Here is a 19,193-nt window from a genome sequence, read left to right as displayed (position 1 = left end):
TAATTAACCCCTAAAAAACCTACCAGACTGCTGTTGTGTTTATGATGAGGAAAAACGCTAAACACATGTGGACTTTGCTTCTTTCTTTCTTTCTGCCAACACAACATACATTCCTGATATTCGAGCAAATCGGTATAAATACAACACTGCGACATACAAAAGAGAGAGATCAACTTAGAATATCACTTACCAGCATACCTGCCAGCAGACCGGGGGGAGGGGGTTTGGGGTGAGGTCTCTGACACTGTTGAGGACCGGGATAGGATGCAGCAGGTTTTGGGTGGCCGCTTCGATCGGTTACTGTACCAAAGTTGGCAACCCAGGGTTTTTTACAGATACCAAGAGGGGGGTGGGTGAAATTACATGAGTTTTCCGGGAGAAATAAAAAACGGGATGGTTGCAGGAGATTGGTCTAAAATACGGGATACTCCCTTGAAAAACAGGAGTGTTGGCAGGTATGCTTACCAGTTTAATAATGATTTGAACAGCTGTAATAAGAAATCAGACTGTTATAATATTCTATAATCTTCTAAGCGTAAGGGCTTATAATGCGGTTCTGTTGCCATCTTGTGGATAGAAAACATCAACCATCTTTGGTCTACCACACAATGGCAGGCTAATGGCCACTGACGAGCTCTCTCAGAAATAGTAAATATTTTAAAATAAGCACTTTTCTTACAAATAAACTGCTTAGTTGCAATCTAAACAACTACATTTTGACTAAAAAAGCCTCAAAAGTTCATTTTGTTGTCTAACAGCAGTAATATCTGTCAAACTGTAGTCTCTCTCTGCTTTTTGCTGGCTGTATGTGGGTGGAGTAATACACAAAGGTGAAGGGCCTTTGTGTGATGTTACCGGCAAAATATTGCACGGCTATCAGCCAATCAGATTCAAGATAGATGATAGATAGATAGATAGATAGATAGATAGATAGATAGATAGATAGATAGATAGATAGATGATAGATAGATAGATAGATGATAGATAGATAGATAGATAGATAGATAGATAGATAGATAGATAGATAGATAGATAGATAGATAGATAGATAGATAGATAGATAGATAGATAGATAGATAGATAGATAGATAGATAGATAGATAGATAGAAAACCTAAAACCCTAAATCCTCAAACCCAATACCATGACAGACTAATGGCTTTTAGACTTGTTGCTGGTAATAGACTGGATGATTGTTTTTTTTTTTTTTTTTTTTTTTTGGTCCTGTGTGTCCATTTCTCCCCAAAATATCTGAAATACTGATTCAACTGACCACAGTACATATTTTCTTTGCGTGATTGACCATTGCAGATGCCACTGAGCCCACAGTAGTCATTGCCGCTTTCAGACACGGTTGACATAGGACTTCCTTTATATATATATATATATATATATATATATATATATATATATATATATATATATATATATATATATATATATATATATATATATATATAAGTTGATCAGACAAAAATGAAAAAATTGTGTTCATATTGTCTGCAATGATATACAAGTTAAAGTAAATTTGGAAAACACTACTTTTTTTAACAGCATTTTCCATATTGTCCCAACCTTTTCTGGTTTAGAGTTGTATATTATATAGGTGTCGTATGTGTCTGTGTCCCATTAATATATCTTAAATTTAATTTGCAATGCCTTTTCATGTTTGCAGAGTATTAGTCTAGTACAAACACAGAAAAAAGTACTACAGAAATGACCATAACCAGCCTTCTGCACCTATTCATCTTCAACAGCAAGTACTAAAAATAAAAATGTCTATTACATTAGTAACATGTATGCAGTGTAAAGTGAGCTTCGAAACCATGTTCTTTTGTTGCTACAGCAGTTCAAGATGAATCGAGTCTCAGAGCACCTTTGACAGTGATACATTACCAAGTCCAAAAGTGAGGTTATAACACAAGTACATTTATAGTAGAGTTTACCTCAGCCAGACAAACAAACAAACACACACTCCTTAGAAAAGCAGAGAATAAAACTAAAGTATGATTATACAAAATTTAATGACTGGGATCAATATGATCAAAGTGCATATTTGTGTGCTAAAACACACCTGAATGTAGCATTAAAATATAACGTGTCAGTGATATACTTTTGTTAGATATATTCTCATGATACAGTTTTAAATGAATGTTTACTAATATGTACTTAAAATTAAAACTTTTATTCAATTTGTACAATTGTGTGTTTTGTTGATAACTGAATATATAAAAATATATCAACATTACATTAAATTACATTATAATATACATTTTAAAAAATGACTAACTTTTTTTACGCAGTATAATATTCAAAAAATATTAGAAAAATATTTTTATTGCAAAATATTAAATCCTTTTTTATATTTAATATCCAACACACAGCGAAATTGACTTTTGCAGGTAGAATCATATTAAAATGACCGGAATCTGCATATTTATTTACTTATATATATTTATAAAAAACGCTAAATATTAAAGCATATTTTTAAAATGCATTTTAACACTAATATTGTTCATTTAAAACGTTAAACAAGTTAAGGAGGAATGAAAGTGGTTAAACGGACATGTATGCCATCATGATAACATCAGCACAATAGATTTCCTTAAAAAATAAGTTGCATTAACATTAAATAACAATATGAGGATGTATTAACAACAAGAAAAACATAAGTCTCGTCCCGAATGCTGACTGCTCAATACAATTGTGTTCAATAAGCAACACATTCTAGGTCTCAACTAATCTTCAACTAAAATACAGGGATAAAACATTGATCAATTAATATCAATTAATATAATACAGTGTTTTATGAGTATATTTAAGCACATTTCATAAGTCATAGATTAAAAGCATAAGATGTTTTTTTAAAACTTCTATATGACCAAGACTTATCTAAATGAATGGAGGGGGGGGGGGGGGGGGGGGTCCTTAATCTTTTGCTTTTAAATTTCATTTCAACTCAATGAAGAACTAATTTCAACAAAATGTTAAGTGAGCTGGTCTGAATTTTAGTAAGGAATAGAGTGTAAAAGTGATTGTCCATATAAGAGATTTTATTTGTTTAGCCTCTTTCCCAAAAGCATCATACCTTAAGTAGATCTGGAAATTTGCTGTAGATATACTAGTGCTTTGGAGTAATTTTTTAAAGCCCTACGTCAGGGGTGTCAAACTCAGTTTCTGGAGGGCCATAGCCCAATTAGTTTGATCAGGTGTGTTTAATTAGGGTTGGAACTGAACTGTGCAGAGCTGCGGCCCTCCAGGAACTGAGTTTGATACCTGTGCCCTCGAAAGATCATTAGCAGGACAATCAGCAGATTGCACCTATAAATTTAAGCACAAGGTGATTAAAATAATACAAGCTTAAGATTTTGATTGTACTTTATTGTATACTTTATTACTTCAATTAATTTATCAATTATATTATTAAAAAAGTACAGATTTTTGTTTGATTAAACAACACAAACAGACAAAAATGATAAAAAATAAATAAATAGAATAAAATAAGCCAATGAGATTTACCATGCTTTGAGTGTGTTTGTTGTTGTTTGCATAACCCTGAATGTTCTGTAACCTTAAAGTTATCTTTCTTTCTTTTCCCCCATCCATTTTCCAGTACCTCAGTCTGTGGGTACAGTAGGTGTTTTTATAGACTTGTTGATCATTGTTAGATCACTTGTTGATCTTATTGCTAATCCACATGATATGATGATTTTTGGGTTAAACTCAAAATGTGATACAACAAGATATGACTCCATATAAAGTAACTTTTCAGGATTTTGGAAATAGATGGGGACTCCTAAGTAGCACATGAATGGATTCTTGCATAATCATGATATGTACATTTTTGGGAACACACATGGAATTTCAAACAGCGTTCATAACCTTGCACATACAGACAGAATTGCCAAAATGCTCTGTCCTGTACTTTTGTTGCTCAAGCTCTAATTAATTATATAGTTTGCTCCAGCTATTGCACACAGACTAGGAAGTATTTCACAACACCAGTCTCCTATGTGGCTGTTCCAGTGGTAACCAGAGGACATGCTTAAATAAACTGAAATAACAGAGACAGAACCTGGAGCAAAGACTAGAGGACAACACTGGAATGACACAATATGTTATGCGATGTGATGTATAATGCAATCTAGCATTTCTCCTGTCAAAAGCGATTCTCCCAAAGAATCAAGTTTGTTTGTAAAGTTTGGTGATTGGCTGATTTGTCTAGAAGGAAGGGCATTCTTTGCAATTGAATATTGAACTATTGATTGTAATTTGAGTGGACTATCTTTCTGTATATATAAGGTTTGGCTCTACTCACCTGCACATTTGGTTCTGCTGACCAGTGGGGGTCCAGGCGGACCGGTTCCACCCTCTCCAGGCCGAGTAAGAAGAACACTGATGCGATACTCTGTATCTGGCTCCAGGTGCCAAACTTTATAAGTCAGTGAGTTGACTCCATGTGTTTCAGACCAGGGTGAATGACTGGCCCTGTACACAATCTCTCTGCGAATCACCGGCCCGTCGCCCACTATAGAGTTAGTGTTCAGCTGGATGATCAGGTAGGTGGGGCCAGAGCGCAGCAGCTGGGGTGGAGCAATCGGTGTGGGCGGGACTACAAGACAATACAGGGGGAAAAAATTAGAATGTACTGTATTAAGATTGGCATCACTCTTTATGTGGTTTAAGACAACATGTCTGTCGACCACTTAATGCACGTCTGATGCATAAGGCACACTAACAGTGAAGCACTTCAAGAATCCTCTAATTTATTAAACTCTACATGTTTTCCAGAATATTTGTGTGATGTTTGACACAGTCAGCCTGGAAGCAATCATGCTGCAGAACTGCCTCACAGAACTAGAAAGTAATAATTTTTACAACTTTAACAATGATTTATGCTAAGTAAATCAGTCAAAAGAATAATAGCCACGTTGTCATTCAGCATACGTAAGCAGTAAAACTTAACACTGACTGTCATATAATTCCTTTACATATCACTCACTCACTTTCTCTAGATCAGAGATCACCACAGTAAAATGAGCTTCCCATTACTTTGACATGTGTTTTATGCAAAGGGTGCCCTTCCAGGTGCAACCCACACAGAAATGCCAGAACTCAAACCAGCGACCTTTTTGCTGTGAGGCTACCATGCTAAACACTGGGGCCATCACGCCACCTATTTAATGTAGAAGCTGAAATAGATCATTGTATGATATTTAACAATGAAGTCAACCGAAATCAAAATAAACCAAAACTCAAAGCTCCCTGAACTGCTCTTTTTATTAAATATAGCCAAAAATATATATTTTAATTTATGAAATAAGAAAACAGTCAAACAGATCATCTGCAGCATGAGGATAAAGAACCTGCCTCTTCCATTTAACCTCTTTACTTGCTCTTTCTCTCTTTGGGGATAAGGAGTGTTTGGGATAAGGTGTTGTATGCACTCCACTGAAACCATCTATTAGACTATATAATTAATTTTGTTTGTTAAGTGCAAAAAATTTGTTTAAAAACTATTTCTAAATTCAGTTCTAATTTCCAGCAAATGAATAAATTAACAATAATAATGAATTGTTATACCGCCGGTTTCATATAATTGTTATATCGTAACACACGTCCCATGTCCCATAGGGTCTAAAATCTGACAGGTGGACAAATCTAAGAAAAAAACAAGTATAAATATGCATAAAATAAATAAAAACAATAAATAATAATAATAATAATAACATATAAACATAATAAACTAAAAAAGCCCGCTGAGATGAAGAAAACATGGAGACAGAAAGTTTTTTTTTTTTTTTAATATTTAAATCCTTAATTTTTTTTTTTCATTTGTAAATATATATTTGCATATTGCTTTACATCCCATGTGTATTAAGCAATATTTAAGTGAGGCGCACAACTAACAAGCTCTGCACTGGACTATTGCACAGACTATTTTAGTTCCTCAAAATAGCTTTGTGCCAACAATGTCCTTTAACACATCCCTTTTCTAGACCAGAACACTCATGAGTCGACAAAATAGATTTGCCATTTAAACAATGTGGTACAAAATGGGAAAATTAGGATTGCAGTGGTCTAAAAATAGCAACACATCGCGGCAAACACATCTTGGGCTCTATTTTGACGGTCCATGCACAGAGCGCAAAACGCAGGACGCATTTTTGCTAATTTAAGGACGGGAAATCTGCCTTGCGCCGTGGCACATGGTCTAAAAGGGTTGAGTTTATTTTCTTTATGAGTTATAGGTGTGTTTTGAGAATAAACCAATTAGAGTCTCATTTCCCATTCCCTTTAAGAGTCAGTTGCATCGCGACAAGAGCGCATTTGCTATTTACAGGACGCAAATTAAGTCTAAGTGGACAAAATGAGCATTTCACAAGCAAACAGTTAACAGTTAAAAGTTTTTTGAGAGATGAGAGATAATGGAACTACTTTCACATTCGCTCTTGGATAGGGAAACCTTTATGCACAGACATCAATTAGTCTATAAATAAATACTTTTGTTTGTTAAGTGCAAATATTCGTTTCAAAACTATTTCTAAATTCAGTTCTAATTTCCAGCAAACGAATAAATGAATAATAATTACAAAATGTGCTCAAAAACCTGAATTATATTCTAAAACACATGATGTGCCCCATATGGTCTAAAATCTGACAGGTGGGCAAATCTAAGCTTGTTTTTAATAAAACAAATATAAATATGGATATAATAAATAATATTGCTAATAATAATAACATTATACAAAAGCAAATTGTTAACTAAAAATTAACTGAAAAAGCCTCCCGAGATGAAGAAGACATAAAAGCAGTGGTTTTACGTATTTATGTAGGCTAGAAAATAATATGTTTTGTAATATTTTAATCCTTTATATTTATATCCTATATCTATTATTATTATATCCTATATATATCCTTAATATTTAATTTTTTTCATATGTAAAGATATTTGCCCATTGCTCTCTTGTGCGTATTAAGCAGTGCGTTAGCGAGGCGCAACTCTGTGCCGGAGTTTAGACCGGGTTAGTTTTGGTCTAATGAAAAATCTATTATAGTTTCTCAAAATAGCAACGCGCCAGCGGTCCGCCTCAGAACGCCTTCCTTTTTAGACCAGGACGCCTATGGGCGCATAAATGCTATTAAATTGCTATTTAAACAGCGTAGCGCAACGCCTCAAAACGACTCTTGCGCCAAGCTGAAACTACCAAAAGTCTATTGCGCCGCGCCTTGCGCCACACTGCGCCGGGTGTATGATAGGGCCCCCTGTGCCTTATTGTGCTGGGTGTATGGTAGGGCCCAATGACTTTGCAGAATATGATTTGTGGAACTTTATTTAAGGTAATCTTTATTTTATTTCATAACCAACTCATTTACTGTCTGTTTAACCATCTCTAAATCTCAGAATTTACAATGCATGTCTTATAATTATATCAAACAAGGTAGACGTAGACTTTTGGTAGGACTTTTGGCTGTGACTTCATGTAAAATTTAAAGATCTGACGCATCCTCAAATGCCAATGGAGTACCATCTTAAAAAGGCACATCAACAAGTCTCCTCAATGGCAGACCCCTCCCCAATGGAGACACGAGGTCTAAACAGACTTCCTCCTTGTGGATTCTACCCCATTAGGATCAAGAAATTAATGCATTCTCTATTGCTTTGCTTTCACATGCAGAAACACCTTGCCTGAAACTCCCAAGCTCTCCTAGATTCTATAAGCAAGACAAATTCTGACCAATGCAAGCTATTTTATCTATGTAGCTTAACAATAGAGATGTCTTTAGATAATAACAAAAGTGGTTGCTTGTACATATTTATAATAGTCATTAAACAACTGTACCCACATTTGATAGTCTGTCTTTGACAAACAGAGTCACTTTAAATGTGTTATTTAGGCACATGCTGTACTAATTTGTTGTAAGTTTAAGTAAGATTAATTATTTTTTCTATAAATATACTGCACATTTGCAATCTACTGTATATTCTCACCTAAAAATTTTGAAAAGTATGTGGTCAAACAGCTGCAGTATTCATCAAACTATAGTGTGTTTAGTACTTCGCTTGGCATATTTGGCTCACTGCTGTCATAGTCATACACATGGGTGAGGAGGCTGGAACAGTGCCGATAAGCCAATCAGATTTGAGAAATAGATCAAATGACAGATAAATGACCAATTCCTGGCTCATGAATCAGTATCAATTTAAACAAGATGTCAGTTCAAATCAGTCACTGATTTGTGTGTTAAGCAAATCAGATTCATAATATATTGTGCCTAATAATTCAATTTTGCAACTAAAGAAGGGTATATTTATCAAAGAGTTGTACATGCTTTACACTGTCTGTGTGGATGTTTAGTATTGAATCAAGCAATTAAATCACTTATGACAGATAAAGTAATTAAAAAAAGTAATGAAATACAATTTTATTGATGTAATTAGTAATTACCAGAGATCTATTTTTAAAGTAACTCACCCAAAACAAAAATAATTTTATGTGCACTCCAAAAGTAAAGCATCATACTAATTTTTCCATTTCAAATTAAAAGAAATTGGGTGAATGGAGCAATAAAGCAAATCATTATAGGTTTGATTTGGACTGTTGCTCATTTATTCACATCAGCACAATCCAAAATTCTACTGTGACGCCAACACAGCACACTTCAGACAATAATAATAGAAATAAAAAAATATTAAAAAACACCGCCATTGTGAAGTACACAATTTACACAGAACACAAGACAAACAATGATTACTCCTTTTGTTATATGGACTTTCATTGACATTACCTCAATTCCAGTAGAAACATGAGTCATTCTCTCTTTCAATCATGCTACCATCACGAGAGGCACTTGTAGGATTGGAATCATTACTTGGACCATAACGAGGCAGCGTGTGGTCATTTACATAACTGATTGCGCCAGTAATTTGGTTATTTTGGGGGAGATGTTTCTGTGATTGGTGGATATGAGTGTAATCAGTCCGCTGGTTTTCTCAAGTGCTCTAGTCAGAGAGGTTTTAACTCTGTCAGGCTTTTGGCTTTTACTGAAGAGAGCACTAGGTGGGGACATGATGTTACAGTAAATCAGTGAATTTGATTGGGAGTTCAGCAGGATCAGAAGATTCTAGAACGTTCTGTTCTGTGAGAAGACTACCTACCAGTAGCAAAGAATGATGGCAATATAAATGCTACTTTTAAGAGTGCTATGAAGAGGCTAAACTTTGTAAATTATTGGCATTGGCCAAAAAAGTTTTGCTTTTTTATAGAAAAAGGCAGGAACTTACTGTTCCTTATTCTAGCTGAGAACCATCAACGAAGACGTACAGTAAAGAAACCTTCTGACATTACCGCTAGCCAGCATAGAGAAAATAGTGAAAATTATGGTGTCCTTTACTCATCTATTTTAAAAGCAAAAAATAAGCACATTTGATATTCAGAGCAAAATACAACAAAGTTATACAAGTTTGGTACAAATACGTTTAATTTCTTAACTTTGAAAACCATGCAATAGTTAAAATGAACAATATAACAACGCATTAAGTAATACATCATTAACTTTAAATAATGTAATAATATCACTATTTAAATTATTTAATAAACCTGCACTGTGAATTGAAAGTTGTAAATAAATCTAACCTCACCAATCTGAAATGAAATGAAAAGAAAAAATCTAATACAATTAATTAATTTTAATATTTATTTCAATCCTTTTATCAACAAACAATTAAATATGTTTTATGTATTTCATTCATTCATTCATTCATTCATTCATTCATTCATTCATTCATTTATTCATTCATTCATTCATTCATTTATTCATTCGTTCATTTAATTATTCATTTTCATTCAGCTTAGTGCCTGATTTATCAGCAGTTGCGACTGTGAAATGAACCACCAACTATGCAGTGGATGCCCTTCTAGCTGCAACCCAGTACTGGGAAACTATATGTATATCTCTTTATAATATTTCTTCTTTTTTCAATTCATTTAACCAAAATAGTTTTAGAGCTTCATTATTACTGCATGCTGTATTTGTTTGCTTAATCAGTGGCTTTGTGAGCTTTGGTTTATTTAATGTGCATAGGCTTTATAGACCTTTGAAATATCTAAAATAATATGATAAGAGAAAAAGAACTAAGAAGCCTTTGACCGCCTGCAACTCCTTCAGCTGTACAGTTACTGGACTAAAATTAACTAAAAAGCCGCACACCTTTTGTTAACTACATTTGTTAACTAATCAGAATCGTCCAACAACCATATACAAGAAGTATAACAATATATATAGGCCATTCTGGGCAAAGATTTAGCTGTTAAGATTGCATATAGGCAGTTTATTTATAAGGTTAGTGCCTAGTTTAAATATTTATATGTTTTTATGTCTAAAAACAGTGTGTCAACATCCATTAGTCTGTCATTGTGCAGAGCAAAGACTGTTAACATAGTCCATCCAAAAGATGGTAACAGAGACTGCGTAATAAGCCCTTGGAGGAGAAAAGATTGGCATATTTTCAAACTACAGTTGATCAAAACATTATAAAACAGGTGAGTGACTTTCTGAGTCTCTCTTTTTATGTTTCAGTGCTGTAATTATATACCAAAGTAATTGCAGTGTATTGAATGTGAGATGGGACTGACATGTATGTTGTGTCGGCCACTCTTTGTATAACCCTAAGTTATTTTTTGGTTGGCCAACTGTTGGTTTCTTATGAGTCTTTTGTTTTCGTTACCGCAGACTATTTCAGTTAAAAGAAAGAAAGAAGAAATTCCTGCATGTGTTTAGTGTTTTCCTCATCACAAACACAACAGTAATGATATCCCGATTGCAGTGAAATACTGAAATTTTGTGTTTTCTTTTTTTAAAGCATTTTTATAGTTTATTATTATTTTTTATTTTACAATTATTTTAAAACAGGTATACCTAGGACATAAAAAATACATACCTCTAACAATAAGTTCAGCAAAGTTTGACACTGCAGCTCCAAATGTTGACTGGGTGATGCACCTATAGAGGTCCTGCTCTCCACGCTGAGCTCCTCCCACCTGGAACCAAGCAACTAATCGCCGCTCACCGATGGATGACGTCACAGAGTATGGGGCCATCAGAACACCATTACGCCTCTGAAAAAGAAAGTACAAGGTACAAGATGCTGAATCTCTCTTCTCTATTTTCATTTGTATTTACACTCAAACAATATACTCATTACATTAAAAATGCATATGCAAATTTCTGTTTTGACATTATGATCAGTGAGAGGCACAGGTTTACATCTGATGTCTGCAAACTGATTTTTTATAATTGACATTTTCTTGTTAATCATTGGCCAACTCGGCATTGCATTCAACAATATGACACTACACCAACACAAACACTTCCTCTAGATTCATTTCTGACAACATTTCTTTGAAACAGCTTTCTCATAAATAATCATGCTTATTACACATATGTATAGTAAACCCAATCAAGTCACTAAAAGCCAAACATAAGCCTAAGAGAGCTTGGAAAATTAAACATTTGTCAATTAAACGTATGTTTACAAACAAACATATAGAATGAAATCATAATACTTAGAGGGTAGTTCAGAATACTGGATGACAGAACATGATTTGATTTATGAAAACAGCATGCATAGTTTTATATATGTTGTATAATGCAGATTGATGTTAAATAAATAGAACATGAAGTTTGGTACACAATGTTTTATTAGTTTATATAGTATAACACAATAAATAGATGAGGTCATATCAATCAACAAATAATAGACTTTAATAACTTTGCATTGTGATAAGTTAAACATTTATTAATGCATTATTAAAATTAAAAGTCACACATGTTAATTTTATTTAATTGACCTTATTAAAACTGCTTAATTAATTTGTTTGTTTGTTTAATTAATGAACAGAAGGTCAGCTGCATATTATTAAGCATTATAAATAATAATAAACAATGTCATAATTTATTTTTATAATATAAAACTCTTCTTCTTATTATTATTATTATTATTGTTATTATCTATAGAAGATGATGATTATGATGATGATGATGATGATGATGATGACAATGAAGATAAAGATGGCGTATTGTTCGTTCATTCATTTATTCATTTTCTTTTCGGCTTAGTCCCACAGCGGTCACCACAGCGGAATGAACCGCCAACTTATCCAGCATTTTTGTTTTATGCAGATGATGTCCTTCCAGCTGCAACCCATCACTGGGAAAAACCCATACACACTCATTCACACATTTACACTACGGACAATTCAGCTTACCCGATTCAACTTTACTGCATGTCTTTGGACATGTGGGGGGAAACCAGAGCACCTGGATGAAAGCCACGAGAACACAGAGAGAACATGCAAACTCCACACAGAAATGCCAACTGAACCAGCCGAGGCAGCAACCAGTAACTTTCTTGCTGTGAGGCTACATCGCTACCCACTTTGCCACTGCGTCGCCCCTATGGTAAATTGATAACAATTACATTTGTTCAGGCAGCATCTCATTTTATGTATTCTGATTAAAAAGCATGAGTCATGAATCACAATATTTTATGATGCATAAACAGAGCAAAGCTAAACTTAAAGAACCAATGAGGAGCTGGTGTATTCTGATTACATGTTTGACTGTAATGATGATGACCAAACCATTGATTTCCTCAATTGTTCAAATCTAACCACCATCTGTTAATAGCCTATAATATATAAGAATGATGCCTAAAGGTGTCAATTTAGGAAAACTAGTGCTGTATTCAGAAAGTGAGATGCAGGGTGTTTATGAAGAGAAGGAACACACAGTCCTTTCATTCCTCTAACACACACACACACACACACACACACACACACACACACACACACACACACACACACACACACACACACACACACACACACACACACACACACACACACACACACACTCCAGGTGTTTGGACAAAGCGCTACTCACACAGGAAGTGAATTCACAAAATTCATGAAAGAAAGAGTCTGCCATTTAAAACAAATTAAGAAAAAAAGGGTATTTCAGAAGATATTCAACCTTTATTTAGCTTACTTATGTCAGTTCAAACCTGTATGACATTCATTCCTCTGTTGGCAGAAAAGGCAAAACAATGCAGAGAAAAAAAGCTGCATTTTAACTTAGTTTCTCTCAGAAATTGAGAGTAAAACATAATCAAGGATAAAGAGCAGGAAACATTTCAGAAACAGGAATTTCAAACAGTTTTTTAAACTTTAGTTGATGTGTGATGTAGCTGTGTAAACATAAACATAATCTCTGAATGTAAGACGTTCAAAGTTCAATGCAAAGGGAGACATTGGCTTTTACAGAGTTAGCTTAGCAAAGTCTACAGCAAAAGAAGTTTGGGCACTACAAAAAAATACTTGGGGCTAGTGAGATCACAAGAGCTTCCGGTTACGTACATTCACTATGCACACACACCCTGCGAAGTGAAGGGGCACGACCAGAGGCGCTGTAATGTTATAGCAGAGAAAACTAAAATGCCTCTAAACCCTGCAATTTCCACAGAGCTTTTTCTGTTTCTGTATTTGGGCTTCTAAAGAATACGACACAAAGAAAGAAGTGCTACCAATTTAATTTTAATTAGGTTCCAGATAATTATAAAAATATATAGCTCTAGCATTTGACAAAGGACAACTTCAACATTCTCTCTCAGTTCAGTGCTGGATTCAGATAAAACCTTCTCCATCAGACTCCATTAAAATGTTATTGTAAGCCACAACCTGTAAGTATTTTTATTTGTTAATTTGATCAACTACATTCACGGTTTCTAGAGTTAATGGTATGTTATAGTGAAAACATAAACAAGGATGTAAACAATGAGAAATTCTCTTTGGCACCTTTAACAATATGACTAGAAATTCAAATTTATCCGTCAAACCAATATAAACAGTCACAATCTTCAACAGCGCTGCAGTGTCTCGCTATTTGACCGCTTTCCCTGCATTCTACATCTCAAATAACAAACTTGAAAAAGATCGAAAAGTACCGAATCGTGAGACCACTGTGTTGTATCGAACCGAACCGTGATTATTGTGAACCGTTACACCCCTAATATTGTTTTGTGTTTTGTGTCGGGGTCCAGGGGTGGAGCAAGCATGAGCAGACTAACACTATAGCCAGCAATATTGCTAATGAGTGCATGTTTTAAAAAAGTGATATTCTGAGTTCAAAAGCGATGGTCTACTGTTTAATAGGGATGGCTGAAGTGAAACTGACGTTACGACACAGAGTCGAGATCCCAATGTCAGGGTGTGGGGGTGGATGGAGAGGAGGCGAGGACCCAAATGCAGGGAATGAAGAGTTTAATGAAAAATAAAACAAAAACAAAACTCAAATCTCCCCACGTGGGGAAAAACACAACATCATATTACACACTCAACTAGACAAGGTCTGGAACTTGACAAGACAATACTTTAAACCACTGTTGTAGACTAGAAATCAGCAGATACAACAGGGAAGGGAACAATCAACAACGGACCAGCACAGAACAGAGCACACTAGGAGAATAAATAGGAAAGACAAACCAATAAACAGACAGGGGGACAGGTGAAAATAATAATTACAAACAAGGTAACAAGGTGGGTGGGACAAGACAATAGACGGGAGAGCGCATGACACAGAGAGACAATACAAGCCATGCGCTCACATAACACAACACTGAAGCACACGACAAAAGCACGTGACCACAATGTAAACACCGAGCCACGTGCTTTGACAAAAGACGCAAGACACGAGCACACGATGAATGAAGACACTCACCGTGCGCTCACACATGCAGCATGCATGCTTCATCCCAGCGCCGACCAAAACCGAAACCAACAAGACTGAGACGCTGGGAATGAAACACCATGCTGCTGACAGACGAAAACACAAACACGAGTACAAGAGCGCACGCGTCTGAGGGACGCAGAGTGCGCGCGCGGCCGCGTCAAGCAGGAGCGCGCACACTCTGCGTACACCCACGACGGCGTGCGCGCACACAGAGACAGAAACAGGACCAGACACGAGTAGTGTCCGAGATCTGCCACCAAAACAAGAATTTACAAGATCAGAGTGGCAGAACCCTGACACCCAAAGCACAAGTGTTTCGAAACACTGCATCGAAGCATAAAAGCAATGAAGCAAAAAGAAAAAGAAGAAGAAGAAGAAACAGAACAGCAACAACAACAACAACAATAAGGATAACAACAACGACAATAGCTACTTTCACACAGTGATAATGGTAAATATCCGGAAAATTTCTCAGAACTACTTTACTAGTAAATTCATAAAAGCATTGTTCACACAGGCAAGGACGTTACAGATTTTTTTCCAGAAAAGACCATTCACACATCCATTCCAAAATACTGGTAAATTCTGACATCATAACCAGAAATGAGCTCTAAACAGCTGCGCTTGTATTTGTAAACATTTGACTACATAACAAACTCTGTGGACAGATAAGTATAGTGAACAACATTATTGAAAACATATGGAGGAACACTATCGCATGTTAAGATGTTCATAATATATGTGTGCTAGCTGCTTTACGTGCACATGCATCAGAGCTAGATGTTAAACAAACATTGGTTTATCATAAGCATTATATAGATATACCCAGTTGGCGTTAAGAATGAACATAGAAACATTATATGACTAACATCTAGCAGCTAAATGTGTCTGGAAAAATAATCACAGGTTTTTATTCTTATAAACTGCGCGGACGTGAATGCGTCTGAGAGTTCTGATTGGCTAAAGAGGACGTCCTCATGTTATAGACATGAACATGCTATTTCTGGCAATCTTTCTTCTGCATTTACACAGAGAAGCATTCCAGCAAATCACCGGTAATGTTATAACTTCCCTTTCCAGAAAAAAGCCAGAATGAATTTACCGTTACTTTTAAAAAGGACTATTCACACATACAGACATTTCCGGAAAATTATCAGTAATTTTCCGGTAAGGTCTGTATGTGTGAAAGGGGGTATTGACAACAACAACCCAACAGCAGCAGAAGCAACAACAACAACGACAACAACATAAAGACACCATATTAAATCTTATTTTAAAGTCAGTTAATAGAGTATCTGTTTTTCAGCTTTATTTTAGTAAACATTACTGTTTTAATGTTTACTTTTACTTATCAACAACAACATTGGTTTGAATGTCTATACTGAGAATAAGACAGATATAGACTGCTTTTATGATACATTTATGGTGTTTTGTTCTTGTTTGGAACGAGATACCCACGGTCACTAGCAGCTTTCATTTTACTGCAAAGACCAGCATGAGCACTGCAAAACATATCACTTTGTATTTAATCAAAGAAAGAAACGTCAGGCCTGGAAGAATATGAGAGTGAGTAAATGATGACAAAATATGCATTTTGGTAAGAACTAATCCTAAAACACACATCATGTTGGACGTCTAACAACAACGCATCTTTTGTTGCCTGCAAATGCACTTTTCTAAAAGCCTTAATCTTTTCTGAATTGCTTAGAAGCATTTGTGATGCCAGCAAAGCAAATGAGAAAATAAACACAGAACAGAAATGGCTGGCAATTATACAAATGATGTAAATATCAACATTTTACGCCTCACCACACTGTGCCTTACGGTCACGCCAGAGCACCAGGATAAATACTACACTTCAATTAAAATGGAAAGAAAACTTTCTAATGTGAACGCGCGTTTTGAACTCTTTCCCCCTGCCTGAGAAGAGATTCTGCTAGTGAACTGATGATGTGCACAGACAGATTTGTTTGTACTATTTAAACTGCAGTGAGAACATAACTGAGAGAAGCTCAGTCCAATGAGGATTCGCTCTAAGCCAAAACAGGATCAACATGGAAGCTGCAATTAAAGTCACTTGACAAGAAATCTCAGTGGGGAGATCTTTATATCACAGGTGAAAGGATATTCAGAGCTAAATAGCTGGAATTGTGGATAGTAAGGAATGTAATGTAAGAACAGTGTATATGGGAAATCCTATCAGAAACGTACATGTTCACTTGAAAAAAAAAAAAAAAATGTGACAGGGCCTGACTTAAGCTATATTCATTTATTTTCCTTTTTTTCCCATTTAGAAAATGACTATTTTTATTTATTTCTCAGTGAATATAGCCAATGTATTTGTATGCATTTGAACAAAACACATTATTAAACAGATATATTTATTAAAATAGTCACCAAACATATTTAGAAACCGAAAGATAATACAATTAAATTCCAGCAAAATAATAATAAAAAAAAAACAACAACAACAACCTAGATTTGGCTTCAGTACTGACTAATCTAATGTACAGTATTTACACAATATTGTATAGCTTCCTTTTAAAAATATGGATTTAAAATTGTGAGGGGTGTACTTACATATGCTGAGCATTGTATGCATGTATGTGTTTATTCCTTTCTTACTTTTTATTTGCAATAACAACACCTAGTGTAAATGGGCAAAATAGTAAAAGCCTTATTAGGTATCATTTAAATGCATATGCTGGTTGTTAGTGATAACTGATATTAGGAAAGATCAGTGTGAAGTGTTTCGCCTGTGGTGAGGATTTGAAGAAGACATTAACTACATTAATTAAATGCTAGGAGGTGTATAAGTTTCATATATTAGCCTCTCTTTCTCTCTCTCTCTCTCTCTTTCTCTCTCTCTCTCTCTCTCTCTGTGTGTGTGTGTGTGTATGTGTGCAATTTGCATATTCAGGCTAGAGGAACAATTAAATAGAGGAAATTAAAACTGTCATTTTATATGTGCTGGATTCTGTGTATAAGCATAATGTGAATAAGAAGGGTTTTGGGACAATATATTTCTCAACATTTAAAAAAGTCTTTTAGCAATTATCTTTGAACAAGTCAGCAATAAACCAGCAATAAATTACAATTAGCAATACATACTGAATAGTCACCTAACAAATCTCCAGGCAGTGAAACAAATGAACGAACAAATAAACGAACAAACAAACAAAAAATACAAAATAAAAATAAATAAATAAAATAAATAAATAAATGTTTCTAAGTTATAGATAAGAGATCCATGCTACTTAATCTACGAATCATACAGCGAGAGTTTAAATTAAATGATTCTGTCTTAAATATATGCAACATTGTGCTTGTCTTGCTTTAAAGTTATTGTGTGTAAATAAAAAAGACAGTTAATCAGCGCTGGTCAATATGAAATTAAAATCACCCATATATATATATTTGTGTGTGTGTGTGTGTTTGTGTGTGTGTGTGTGTGTGTGTGTAGTTTATATTTTTACACAGGCAAATTCTAAATCCCTTTTGGGTCATTTTAATTTCATATTGACCAGCGTTGATTGTATATTACACATACACATTCATAATGCTTTCAATTTTGCTCTTTAGATTTAGAATGTAGCTGTCTATGCAGAGAATACATAGTTAGAAACTGACACGGTGTTGTCTACTTTCTTGACAGAGAATTTCCAAACCGATTTACAAAGAAAATGTGTTATAAAAGAATATATACAAAAAAAGTCCTTGTAATTAAAGCCCGATGACTCATGTCCAATCCTAAAACCTTTAAATGTTAAAGAGCCTTCAGTCCCCAAGAAAGTGTTTCAGATGTGTAAGTGCTGAGTGGTAAACTTTGAGAGTGATGTCTGCCTATTAATGCAGATTAATTTTAATACTATGTCAGTCTTAATCATCAGGGTTTCATCTAGAGTTAGCCCACCCTTTGCGGCTGTAACAGCTTTAACTCTTCTGGTAAGGCTTTCGACAAATTTTTAGAGTCCGTTTTATGGGCATTTTTGAACAATCTTCTAGAAGTGCATTTGTGAGGTCAGGAACTGAGGTTGGACCAGACGGCCTGGCTCACAGTTTCCGCTCTAATTCATCTCAAAGGAACCATCCCCAAATGGTTTCCACAAAGTTGGGAGCATGACACTGTCCAAAATGTATTGGTGTGCTGAAGCATTAGGAGGTCTTTTCATTGGAACTAAAGGGCCAAACGCAACCTCTAAAAGGAAAAAAAAACCTGCAACACATCTGTAGGACCTTAATTCACTGCCTTAAATTCAAAAAGAACTCTCCCCCACCAGCAAAAGGTTCTAAAACTCTAAAGTTCTAAAAAAACAAACAAAAAAAACAAAAAAAAAAACTTCTGTTAAAATATCCAATTATGTTACCTTGACAGATAAGACAGGCATTTAGGAAGACATAGAC

The 19,193-nt window shown here is 35.0% G+C and overlaps 1 protein-coding gene across 10 annotated transcripts in view; it reads right to left on the bottom strand.

Moving 5' to 3' along the window:
* Window positions 1-19,193, bottom strand: part of ptprua (protein tyrosine phosphatase receptor type Ua) — a 438,644-nt gene that overhangs the window by 126,745 nt on the left and 292,706 nt on the right. For all 10 annotated transcript variants that reach the window (XR_015945324.1, XR_015945325.1, XM_087295567.2 and 7 more), the window contains exons 6-7: window positions 10,942-11,119; window positions 4,318-4,611 (exon numbers count right to left, since the gene is read on the bottom strand). Coding sequence is in view for 8 of the 10 variants with exons in the window: in XM_087295567.2 (XP_087151693.1) it covers window positions 4,318-4,611; window positions 10,942-11,119 (472 nt within the window). In the remaining 2 variants the exon portion in view is untranslated. The remainder of the gene's footprint in view (window positions 1-4,317; window positions 4,612-10,941; window positions 11,120-19,193) is intronic.

This window comes from Danio rerio, chromosome 19, assembly GCF_052040795.2.
Source record: "Danio rerio strain M-AB ecotype USA chromosome 19, GRCz13ab, whole genome shotgun sequence".
NCBI lineage: Eukaryota > Metazoa > Chordata > Actinopteri > Cypriniformes > Danionidae > Danio > Danio rerio.
The sequence above is the reverse complement of the archived record's forward strand: the minus strand, read 5'-3'. Positions and strand labels throughout refer to the sequence as shown.